This window comes from Piliocolobus tephrosceles, chromosome 7 (genome assembly GCF_002776525.5).
Source record: "Piliocolobus tephrosceles isolate RC106 chromosome 7, ASM277652v3, whole genome shotgun sequence".
Lineage (NCBI taxonomy): Eukaryota > Metazoa > Chordata > Mammalia > Primates > Cercopithecidae > Piliocolobus > Piliocolobus tephrosceles.
The window spans coordinates 147,362,666-147,374,749 of record NC_045440.1 but is presented as its reverse complement, the minus strand read 5'-3'; the positions used below and the strand labels follow the sequence as shown (position 1 = coordinate 147,374,749).

The following is a 12,084-nucleotide window of genomic DNA, read 5'->3' as shown; positions in this document are numbered from 1 at the left end:
AGGACTTCAGCATATTAATTTGGTGGGGGTACCATTTACCTCACAATGCTGGGCTTGTAAAATGAGTTGGCAAGTTTTATGAGATGAGCATCACCTTCTTCTTACATAAGTCTTGGTAGGTTATGAGTTGATGTCTTACCGTTTTAGAACCATTTCAAGCGTTATGTATTCAGACATTACTTCTTCCCCATTCTTTCTACTCCTTTTGGGACTCTAATTACGGGTATTTGTGACCCTACTCCCCACATTCTCTTATGCTGTGTTCTCTATCCATTCTCTTTATTCTCTTCGTGAGTTTTAGGATATTTTCTATCAACCTGTCTTCCAGTTCACCAATAGTTCACTTCTGACTTGTCTAATTTGCTTAAACCTGTCTCTTGAATTTTGGTTTCAGTTAACTGTGTTTTTCTATCAAAGAAGCTCAATTTAAGCCAGGGCAGTGACTCACGCCCATAATCCCAGCACTTGGGGAGACCTCATCTCTATACAAAATAAAAATTTAAAAAAAGAAGCTCAATTTGAGTCTGGATGTGGTAATCCCATCACTTCAAGAGGTCGAGGCAAGAGGACTGCTTGAGGCCAGGACTTCGAGACCAACATGGGCAACAGAGTGAGACCCCCGTCTCCACAAAAAATAAAAATAAAAAATTAGGCTGAGCGTGGTGGCTCACACTTGTAATCCCAACATTTTGGGAGGCTCAGCAGTTCAACACCAGCCTGGGCAACATGGTGAAACCCCATCTTTACGAAAAATATAAAAAATTAGCCAGGGGTGGTGGTGCAAGCCTGTGGTTCCAGGTACTTGGGAAGCTGAGGTGGGAGGATCCACTTGTGCCTGGGAAGCAGAGGTTGCAGTGAGCCGAGATTGTGCTACTGCACTCCAGCCTGAGCAAAAGAGTGAGACCCCATCTCAAAAAGAAAAAAAAAAATTAGCCAGGTGTGGTAGTGATCGCCTGTGGTCCTAGCTACTTGGGAGGTTGAGGCGGAAGGATCTTGAGTCCAAGAGGTTGAGGCTGCAGTGAGAAACAGAAGAGAAGAGAAGAGACAGGACAAGACAAGAAAGAGGGAGGGAGGGAGGGAGGGAGGGAGGGAGGGAAAATAATTAAAGAAAAGCTCGATTTGATTTTTTTTTTAAAACAGGGTCTCACTCTGTCACCCAGGCTAGAGTACAGAGGTGTGACCATGACTCACTGCAGCCTCAAACTCCCTAGCTCAGGTGATCCTCCCACCTCAGCCTCCTGAGTAGCTGGGACTACAGGCACACACAACCATGCCTGGCTAATTTTTGTTTGTTTTTTTTTTTTTTTAGACGGAGGCTCGCTCTGTCGCCTGGGCTGGAGTGCAGTGGCGCGATCTCAGCTCACTGCAAGCTCCACCTCCCGGGTTTACGCCATTCTCCTGCCTCAGCCTCCCCAGTAGCTGGGACTACAGGTGCCCGCCACCTCACCCAGCTAGTTTTTTGTATTTTTTTAGTAGAGACGGGGTTTCACCGGGTTAGCCAGGATGGGAATTTTTGTATATTTGTAGAGATGGGATTTTGCCATGTTGCCCAAGCTGGTCTCAAACTCCTGGGCTCAAGCGATCCTCCTGCCTTTGCCTCCCAAAGTGTGGGGATTACGGGCGTGAGTTATCACACCCAGCCCTTGATTCTTTTTATAAAATCCAATTGTCTAGGGAAATTCTCCACATTTTCTTCCACTTTTCTCCAATTCCATGTGTATTTTTCTTATCCACCATATTTATTTAAAGTCCTTATTTGCTATCTTTAATCTCTGAGTCACCTCTAGGTCTGTTTCTGTTGTCTTATTTTTCCTATTGGTTTTCAGTCATAGGGTCTTTTTTTTTTTTTGAAATGCCTAGTAATTTTTAAGTGAATGACAGATGTTATCTATAAAGGTCGTGGATATCTTTTTCCAGAAAGCATTTGCCTTGTCTGACTACCTTCGACCATTAGAGGCAGAGCTGAGCGGAGTCTGGGTTGTGGTTTTGCTAAAGCTCTGTCTGGTTCACATCTGCCCCTGGGCCAAGGCCTCTAGGTTTCTACCTAAGAGCCTGGGGTCTCACCAGTGATCCTTTACTGGGTGGGTCCTGAATGAGAATCCCTGTCTCCTGAGTGCAGCAGCTGTGAATCACACAGCTGCAACTCTTTCCTCACAGTCGAGGGCTCTCTCTTTACATCTGCTTATTACATTCCTGGTCAGCTACGTATATTTAAGTGTTTTAGAATATTTTGTCTCGGCTGGGCGTGGTGGCTCATGTCTGTAATCCCAGCACTTTGGGAGGCCAAGTTGGGAGGATTACTTGAACCCAGGAGTTTGAGAGCAGCCTGGGCAATATAGTGAGACCCTGTTTCTACAAAAATAAAAATAAAATTAGCCAGGCATGGTGGTGGGCACATATAGTCCCAGCTACTTGGGGGACTGAGGTAGGAAGATTGCTTGTCTGGGAGGTTGAGGTGCAGTGGCCCATGATCTGTGTCCCGGTCTGGGTGACAGAGTAAGACCCTGTCTCAAAAAAAATAAAATAAAAAAAAGAATTTTGTGTAGCAAATTTTATGTGTTAAGAGTGGAAGTTGGTTGCTTCAGTTACTGCTGGGAAAAAAAAGAGTGGGAGTTGGGATCTCAGGTCCCAACTCCTGGGACTCAGTTCAGTCCACCATCTTGGCTGGAAGTTCTCCGAAGAGAACTTCAGAGAAGTGAAGGAGTTTAAACAGGGCAATGGCATAATATGATTGTTCATCCAAAAGATCCCTTTGTGGTGCTGAGGACAGATTAAGGGCTGCTATAGAGGTGATCATGGCCTTCAGAGAAGGGCATAAAGTTGAGAGGTGTTCAGAAGATAGAACCAGCAACGGCCAAGGGTCATGATAGCAGTTGGGGTAGCGAGGAAGATTTTGAGCTTGGTACTCGAGTCCTCCCAGGAAGCTGTGGATACCAGTGAAAAGCTGGCCAGAGCGGGAGGCAGGAGTTGCACGAGAGCCTCGGGTTTGGAAATTGCAGTGACGGGGCCGGAGATGTGGGTGACAGAGTGAAACGGGTCCAGAGGGCGGAGGGCCCGCAGAGAGAAGAGGCACTCTCCACCAGTGAAGAGATGGGAGTTGAGAAGTTGGGGGTGGTATTTGCATTTTGGGCATTCTGAAAAGTCTCCAGTGTGTCCTACAAGCCTTAGACAAAGCAGACATTTGGGAGACATTCGTACAGTGTCTTGGTGCCAGCATGAGCCAAGCCATCCTGCTTCCTGGTAAGCAGCATCTGGGCCCTGGCGGAGGAGGGGCCACCTTGAGAGCCTACAGGGCTGGGACCAGGTCCCCCAGGAGTCCCTCCCCTCCCCACTCCCACTGCCCCTCAGTCCGGGTCTCCCTGCCTGCACCATCACCATAGTCCTCACTGATCTTCCTGCGTCTACTTAAACCATCTCAAGGATGATCACTGCCTACAAAATACAGTTCGGACTTTTGAGCTTTTTACTTACAGCCTTAACTGGCCTCCTCAGCCCCTGCGACTCTCTCATGCGTCCTCTCCTTCTTCTACCTGCTTCCCCAAATGTGCCTCCTGCATCCCATGGGCTTTAATGTTGCTCTCTGCACTCCTCAGATGCTGACGCTGCGCCAAGGTCCAGCAGAGAACGGCGTCCTCTGGGCCTGGTGAGGGCAGTGAGCATTCGTGCTATGAAAAGGTCATTCCTTCCTTTCACGTTCGACGCCTGCGGTGTGCCAGGCCCTGGACTAGGTGCTAGGCTGGATGTCAAAACTCACAGAGCACAGTCCCTGTTCTGAAGGTGCTTCCAATCCAGAGGTGCCGAACAGTGGCCCTGGTTAGCCAGAGGCAGTGGAATGGGGTTCCCATGCCGTTTTCACCTGAGCTGGGGTCCGGAGCTGGCTCCAACTGTCTGTCAGGGTTTCAGCTGGCACCGTTGACTGATGGCGTTGCTTTGCAGGGTGGGAAATGGGATGGAGACTTGGACATTTTGTTCCATAGATGTCTGTGTTGTTTAATCTTGAAATCAAGTGTGGGTTTAATATTTGCTTATGTACATAACTGTTTTTTGATTGAAAAATAAATTATTTTATCTAGGTCTCTTTTGGGCCTTCATACAGTCAGTGACCTGTGTCAGCGCTCCTTGTGAACCCCCGGGACAGGCCCATGCTTGAACAAGCCCATGGCTGCTCATCGTGGGGGAACGTCCACACCCTGGGGTGTCGTGTTAAGAGGGTGCTGGAAAGGTCTTCTCACAGGATTCGGCTTGAGTAATCTGGGGGAGGGTTTAGGGAAGCGGGACTTTGCTCTGGATTGATGCTGTCAGGAAGCAGGCATCATTCTGCAATTGGGAGTCTCAATGCATCGTATTTGGAAGGAGGACAGACTAGAGCCAGGCCAGAGCTGTCAGCCGTGAAGAGGCAGCAGACACTCAGACCGTCCGGGACAGGGCACTGCTTGCCCTTTTTACAGCTTGGACAGTGCCCATGTTTTGTCTGTGTTCAGATGTGATTACAGAGGGGTCTTGCTTTTGTATGGATTCATCATGGTCACAGAGTAGTCTGATGTTGATGTTCTATGGAATTTTAACCAGGAGACACTGAGGGCTCTATCTGTGAGTGCCAGGCCGCTCCTAGCAACACCGAGGCCTCTATCTGTGAACGCCAGGCCGCTCCCAGCAACACTGAGGCCTAGAAGATAGGACCAGCTCAGCTCCCAGATGTCAGCAACTGGTCTTCTTTCTACCTGAAGAATCAGTGTGGTGGCCTCACAGTTGCTACAGGTGCGTTCAGCCTCATGACTCCATGTGAGCACCCCGTGCCGATTCATCTGCCCAGCCACATCACCAGGTACTTGGACTCCTCATTTCACTCCATGGCTGGGACACAGCAGATAGCAGACCTCTCAGTTGCCAGACACATCCTAATGGCCTTCGGCTGTGCCCAGCCTGGCTTAATTGGTGCCTCCTGATGCTTCTGGAGGCATCTGTGCTCCCAGCTCCTCTCTGTCATGTCTCAGCGGCTTCTTTGTGGCCCACTTCACCTGTTCACAGCCCCCATGGCTTCCCCTGTACAGTCTCTTGCCAGACTCATCTTCCTAAACACAAACCCAGCTGTGGCCCCTGCCTGAGTGCACTGAACCTGCAGGATAGGCCCAAGCCCTCCTGTGTTCAGCCCTGGCCTTCTCTCTGGCGGTGCGGGTCTTTGCTGTAGATCCTCCGGCCCCCTGGCCCTGCCCCGTACCTCTGGATCTTGCCATCCCCAGGGACCCTTACTAAAGCCTCTCCCTCTCAGCCCAGAGTTTGTGTCTGTCTCGAACTCCTCAAGAAAACACTGTCCTGGCACATTTCACTTGGCAGTTATTCCTAAGACCACCCCTGCCCCTGCACTGACGTTCTTGTTAGCCACATAAACACTTTATTCTACCCTTTCGTATAAAATCTTGAGGGATCTGGGATATAGAGCTAGGCAGGTTCTTTCTCCTCCTCAGCATGCTGGAGCACAGGCGGGCACCTAGAGGAGGAACTGTACCTGCTCAGGAAATGGCCGGAAGGGGAAGTGAGGAAAGGTGGAGCCGTGTGGCCCACTTGCTGTTCAGCACGTGATTAGCCGCTGCAGAGGACAATGTGGACTCCAGGAAGTGCTCTGGTGGCTAGGAAGGCAGTGTGTGTCCCCACGCTGTAGGGGGCTGCAGCAGGAAGCACACTCATGACTCAGGTTGTGCAGGGTCAGGGCCCCAGGCTGAGAGGCAAGGGGACAGCAGGAGGGCAGCTGGAGCCACCAGTGGACAGATGGCAGGGGCCATGTACCAGGCTAAGGAGCGTGGACTTCATCCTGAGGGCACCACTGAGGGTTTTAGGCAGGCGGGTAGTGCAATGGACGTGATAGATGTTTCAGAAACACACCGCTAGGGTCCTGGTGGAGGGTGGGGCATGGAAGGAGGCCAGGTGAGGCAGGGGAAGTTGGGAGGGCAAGGGAAGCGGGGCAGCCCTGCTCTGGCTTGGAGATAAGGCAGCAGGAGATTTCAGGAAGGATGAGCTAGGCCCTGGGCAGCCCACAGCTGTGGTGGCCGCGGATATCAGGGTGGCGCTGGCTTCATACACGGAGGTGCTAAGGGAATGACTGGGTGGTGGGGAGGGGCCTTGAGAGATCCTCAGGCCACACTGCATGGAGAGCCTTGAGGCTGCAATGGGAATATCCAAGTCCAAGGTTGCCTCTTGGCCTGGAGCCGTGGGGCGTGAGAGGTCAGCAGGTCTCAGACACAGCCAGGTCCCAGGCAGTGGAGGGATCCCCTGCAGGAGTAGCAGGCGTCACAGGGCAGGAAATGCAGTACAGGCTGGGGCTGAGGGCTCCAAAAGACCAGGCCTGGGGAAGCCAACAGGCCCAAATGGCTGAGCCCTCAGTCTCTGTCCAGCTCTTGGACGGGACCTCCAGCCTGTGTTTCTTGTGGGGAGGCTAGAGAAAGGCAGGGACCTCTGTGTGAGGCAGGCCTGGGCAGAATATCAGGGTGCCCACACAGATGGACTGCACAGAGCTGGGGAGGCCCAGGGAGCACCCAAGGAGCACGGCAGGCTGCCCTGGGGCAGGCCAGTGACCTGTGCTGCTGGCCCAGGTGACAGAAGAGTGAGAGGGCTACACCGTGCCATCTCCAGGGAGCACCTGGTAGACACAGCCAGGCCACTTACCACTGGGGTACCCCAGCACAGGCTTAGCTCACTCTGAGCACCTCAGGGTCTCTGTCCATCAGTTGGGAACAAACCTTATGATGTAGCTGCATGTGGGCAGAGGCTTGGCACTGTGTTAACCTCCACTTTCATTTCTGGTCCTGTGTCCCCATCAGCAGGGAAGGCCTGGAGCCCCCCCGCCCAACTTCATGTTGAAAGTGGCAGGGAGAAGAGTGACCGGGAAAGGCAGAGAGCAAATCCCATTTATTGGAATTTCACCGACAGCAGATTGAGAGGAAGGCTTCCCCCTCCCCTAAAACATGCCGTCCTCTCTGCCCTCAGGGCTCAGACCCCACTCCGCATGTCCCCAGAGGGCAGCACTCCAGGGTGGGGGGGAGGGGTGCTCTACGCCAGGCTGGGGAGCTGGGACAGGAGGGAAGACGTGCACCCTCACCTCTTGGCTCAATCCCTCTCCCCGGGACCTGGTGCTGCCCCCAGTCCCTGGGGTGGGCTGGCAGACAGAGCTCATGCAACAATGAGTAGACAGGAGGTGGCACAGAAACGTGGCCTTGTTGCCCCTTGGCGGGGCGGGAGGACTAAGGGGGCCATGCTGTGGCCACGGCGGGTCCAAACGGAAGTATCTGCAGTGTACATATGGGAGGGTTGGAGAGGGGCGTCCTCTGCCCCAGGCTGTGCCTGGGGACAAGAGAGAGGGGAAGGACAGCTGGCACTCCCGTGCCAGGGACAGGGTCCAGGCCAGCCATGCCACCTGAGCGGGCACAGAGAGCTGGAGCTGGGCTACTCCTTGGCGCGGCCAATGATGGTGAGGATGTACAGGAAGATGTTGATGATGTCCGTGTACAGGTTCAGCGCAGCAAACACGTACTCTTCCGGGCTCAGGGACAGCTGCTTGTTCCCCAGCAGCAGCTGGGTGTCCACTGCCAGGAACTGGAGGTGACGGCACAGTGGCGTTGAGGGACAAGCCTGCCCGCCCAGCATCCCACCCCGGCCAAGGCCGCCCCTCACTCACGCAGGTGAAGAGCAGAGCGCCCAGCGAGGCGTACACAATCTCCAGGATGCGGTTCCGGATGAAGATGCAGAGGATGGCGAAGATGAACAGCACCACCATGCTCACCAGGAGCACGCCCATGCACGAGGTGAAGTCGTAGCGGGTCTGCAGGCGGGGGAGGAACGGGCCATGGGGCTGAGCCTGGGAAAGCCGCTCGGCCCCTGCGGCCACAGCCCAGCCAGGGGAGGGCCCTCACCTGCATGGAGAAGATGACGACCGTGAAGCAGACGGCTGTGGTGATGCCCACGGCCATGATGACTGCCTCGGTGTTGTAGAAGCTGGCGATCATCCCCACCATGTACGACAGGCTGGCGGTCAGGACCGACTGTGGGTGGGAGACACGGGCTGGCCTTGGGGGTGTGCCACCCCTGCCCGCCCCTGCCTCATGAGCACAAGGAGAAACAGGGTGACCAGGCCTGGAAGAGTGGGCATGTGGGGCTGCATGGCCAGACACGGGCCCAGAGGCTTGGGTTTGGGGGTTACCAGTGCAACAAGGTTCCAGGGGTGCTTTCGCCGGAAGTCCCCACAACAGCTGAGGACGATGAGGGAGATGAAGAAGACAGCGTAGGAGACATAGTAGGTCCAGACGTTCTCCCGGACAAAGCTCTTCACTTCCCCAACAAAAGTGAACACAGACACCGTGGACAGGGTCACCGACAGCTGCAGGGTCAGCACCAGGAACACCTGGGAAAGGAGCCGCTCAGAGTCATCCGCTGGGTGCCACACCCCCCACCTCCTCCGAGATGCCCCCACCCACCTTGCGGATGAAGGCCTGTCGGATGCTCTTGTCATCCCAGTTGGTGGCAGGGAAGTCCTGGTTGTCATAGTAGGATGGGGGACCCTCCTCCTGGTAGTTTCCATGCTGGGGTGCTGAGGAGCAGACAGGCTGGGTCAGCGCCACTCACGAGCACCTCCCCTGCCCTCCCCACCACCGCACCCCTCCCTTCCTGAGACTCACAGTCAGGGTCTTGTCCTGGGAAGGTCTGTGGCTGTCCATAGGGGTTGGGGGGAAAGGGGCTCTGGGGATATGGCCCCTGGGGGTAGCCCCCTTGGGGGTAGGGGCCCTGTGGGTAGCCCTCTTGTGGGTAGGGGCCCTGTGGGTAGGCCCCTTGGGGGTAGGGGCCCTGTGGGTAGCCCCCTTGGGGGTAGGGGCTGGGGCCATGGGGGTACCCTGGCTGACCGTAGGGTGAGGGCTGGAAAGGGGGCTGCGGGTAAGGGGCCCCAGGGTAGGGAGGCTGAGCGTAGGGGGGCATGGGTGGCTGGGGCCCCCCCGGATATCCAGGGTTCGGGGGAGGATAGTTGTCCCCAGACACCAAAAAACTCTTTTCATGGGACATGGCCTCGGGCTCGGCGGTCCGCCCCTAGAGCAGGCAAATAAGAAAGAGCGGAACAGTTGGCTTGCGCGACAGTGTCGGGACCCAGCCCTGCGCAACTCCTCCTGCTTCTGGGAACCCAGGGGGAAGAAAGGGAAGACCGTGACCTTTGCCACGGGCTGTGGGGAGCCCCAGGGCCAGGGTCTGCAGAAGCGCGTGGGGACCTGACCGGACCGGCGCCGTGGGGCCCTCCCAAGGCTCTAGGCCGCCTTTAGGGTGGGGGAGGGGCCAGGCGAGGGGACAACCGCCAGCCTCGGGATTTGGGGCTTGGGTTGTTTATCACCAGCAACCAGAGGCCTGCACCGCTGCCGGCGTCTCCCGGGTGGGAGCTCAGCGCGTGGGGGCTGGGGTCTCGGTCGGGGACGTGTGGGGTGTGCCCGGACCCTCCCCTCCGCATCCCGCCCCTTAAGCAGCTTTAAGGGGCTGGAGCCGGCGGCTATTTCTATCCCAGGAAATCCCCGGGCCATCTGTGACCAACAAGGGCCCGAGCCCCCCCACCCCCCGAACCCAACAACAGGGCCCAACGGCCCCGGGCTCCGGGTGGGGGGATCAGGCCTGGATCGGCTGCCGGTGCCTGCCAGTGGGGTACGCCGGGAACAGCGGGGTGCGGGGGTGTGTGGGGGATGGAAGCGACCACGGAGCGTGCGGGGAACAAAGCGGGCGTGGGGCGAGGCGGGTAGGGGCTGCGGCCGTGGCGCTGGCACCGAGGGCGGTTGGGCCCTCCGCGGGCCGGGGGCGCACAGGGTCATGGGTCCGGCAGTCGCCGCAGCGCGCCGCCCCCTCCCTCCGGCTCCAGGCCGCCGCGGATCCCCGCCCCCACCACCGCCGCCACCTCTGGCCGGGAGCGGCCGCGTGCCCCGACCGGACCAACTGACCCACCCGAGGCGGCCACGCTCGGATGCGCAGGACCCGCGTGGGGGCGGGGGCGGGGGCGGCCGGCCGCGCGGCGAGCGGGTCGGATGCGCTCCTGGGCTCTGGCCGGGGACTCACCGGTGGCGGGGCGCCGCAGGCCGGTGAGCACGGTGTCCGCTGCGCGGCCGCGCGGTGATGGCCGGTGCGCCCGCACCCGCACCGGCACCCGCACCCGCTCGGCGGCCGCTCGGCTGGGCCTGCGCCTGCGGCTGGGAAGACGCAGCCGGGCCTTGTGACGGGGCGGGGCAGGGGGCGGGGCCGGGCGAGCTCGGGGATGGGCGGGGCGGGGCAGGGCGGGCGGGGCTTCCGCGGACCCGACCCACTGCGCCCCCTTGGTTGTCCCTTTTGGCTCCGGCTGGAGGCCCGCGCCCCTCACTGCCTGCCGAGGGGTGGGGTCGTGCGGTGGGCGTTGAAGACCCCTGGAGGCAGAAGTCTGGTCTGGCCAATTTGGTTGGCCATTCAGTAGTTAAGAAATTTATTCCTAAATGTGGGATTTGCTGAAGCTGCCCGGGACTGACCATCCGTTCTCGGCCTTAAAACACAAGGTTCACTTCTTTTCATCCAGGTCTATCCCAAATCAAGAAGCCTAATCGTTTAGTTCCCAAATTGAGGCCTCATGGTTTAATTGCCCCATTTTCTCTATCAGCCCAAACTCTGCCAGGCCTGCTACTAGAGACTTTTTTTTTTTTTTTTTTTTTAATTCTTGTGGATACATAGGTGTATGTTTATGGGCCACAAGGGATGTTTTGATACAGGCACGCATAATAATCACATCAAGGTAAATGGGGTATCCATCAGCTCAAGCATTTGTCCTTCGTGTTACAAACAATCCGGTTATACTCTTGGAGTTGTTTAAAAATGTACAATTAAATTATTTTTTATTACAGTCACCCTGTTGTACTAGCAAATACGATGTCTTATTTTCACACTAGAGACCCTGAACGCTCACGTGTCTGCCTGACGTCCTCACAAGCTGTGAGGGGCTGAGGCTTGAGGATACAGCAGGACTGGAGGCCAGGCCGCCTCCCTGCTTGGCTCCCAAGTCCTCTTGGGGGAACAGTGACTGGCACAGGCAGGGTGCATCCTGCTGCCAGCCTTCCCACCCAGGGCCCAGACCCCACCTGCCCTTCTGCCCTTGGAGGGCTGGCCTCTCCCAGACTGCTCTGAGTCCTGCACCTATGGTGCACTGGTGCAATGTTTAGCAACCAGACCTAGTGAGGGGAAGCCTGGGGTGCAATTTTTGCACGTGCCCATAGTGTTGTTACTCCACCAGGGCTGGTTTCAAGTTACCCCCAGCTGAGCAACCAGTCCACAGGAATTCCTGAAACTGTACCAGTCTGCTTGTGGTGTGAGTGGTGCCTGTGCCCTCTGCAGCCAGGCTCGGCCTAATGGGTAACCTGTGATGAGTTCCATTAGAGGAAACGTGGGAAAAGCAGGGATGGATTTACCTTTGTAGAAGCAGAAGCTCACAAAATTTGAGAGACCTTTAAGAAAAATAAAATGCCAGCCGGGCGCGGGGGCTGACGTCTGTGATCCCAGCACAGTGGGAGGCTGAGGCGGGCGGATCACAAGGTCAGGAGATCCAGACCATCCTGGCTAACATGGTGAACCCCTGTCTCTACTAAAAATATAAAAAAAACTAGCTGGGTGTGGTGGTGTGCACCTGTAATCCCAGCTACTGGGGAGGCTGAGGCAGGAGAATTGCTTGAACCTGGGAGGCAGAGGTTACAGTGAGCTGAGATCGTGCTACTGCACTCCAGCCTGCATGACAGAGTGTGACTCTGTCTCAAAAAATAAATAAATGAATAAATAAATAAATAATACCCAGGTATGGTGGCGCACGCCGGTAATCTCAACACTTTGGGAGGGTGAGGCAGGTGGATCATCTGAGGTCAGGAATTCGAGACCAGTCTGCCCAATAGGTTGAAACCCTGTCTCTACTAAAAATACAAAAATTAGCTGGGCATGGTGGTGTGTGCCTGTAATCCTGGCTACTTGGGAGGCTGAGGCAGGAGAATTCCTTGAACCAGGGAGGCAGAGTTTCAGTGAGCCGAGATCACACCACTGCACTCCAGCCTGGACACAGAGGGA

The 12,084-nt window shown here is 56.1% G+C and overlaps 1 protein-coding gene across 2 annotated transcripts; it reads right to left on the bottom strand.

Moving 5' to 3' along the window:
• Window positions 1-6,873: 6,873 nt before the first annotated feature.
• Window positions 6,874-10,235, bottom strand: GRINA (glutamate ionotropic receptor NMDA type subunit associated protein 1). Of its 2 annotated transcripts, none has more exons than XM_023188202.2 (7): window positions 9,961-10,235; window positions 8,667-9,069; window positions 8,466-8,578; window positions 8,192-8,392; window positions 7,905-8,033; window positions 7,670-7,813; window positions 6,874-7,587 (listed from the first exon to the last, which is right to left on the bottom strand). In XM_023188202.2, the coding sequence occupies exons 2-7, from the start codon at window positions 9,043-9,045 to the stop codon at window positions 7,438-7,440; spliced, it is 1,116 nt and encodes a 371-aa protein (XP_023043970.1). In that variant the 5' UTR covers window positions 9,046-9,069; window positions 9,961-10,235; the 3' UTR covers window positions 6,874-7,437. The 2 variants fall into 2 exon arrangements, with proteins under 2 accessions (XP_023043970.1, XP_023043969.1); XM_023188201.2 differs by having other exon boundaries at window positions 10,072-10,221.
• Window positions 10,236-12,084: the final 1,849 nt, after the last annotated feature.

Excerpts from the sequence above, each read along its gene's own strand:
- GRINA (XM_023188202.2), bottom strand. The coding sequence starts at position 9,045 with ATGTCCCATGAAAAGAGTTTTTTGGTGTCTGGGGACAACTATCCTCCC. Across the intron at positions 7,814-7,904 it reads TCGTCATCTTCTCCATGCAG|ACCCGCTACGACTTCACCTC; the intron begins GTGAGGGCCCTC and ends CCCCGCCTGCAG. Across the intron at positions 7,588-7,669 it reads GCGCTCTGCTCTTCACCTGC|TTCCTGGCAGTGGACACCCA; the intron begins GTGAGTGAGGGG and ends CGTCACCTCCAG.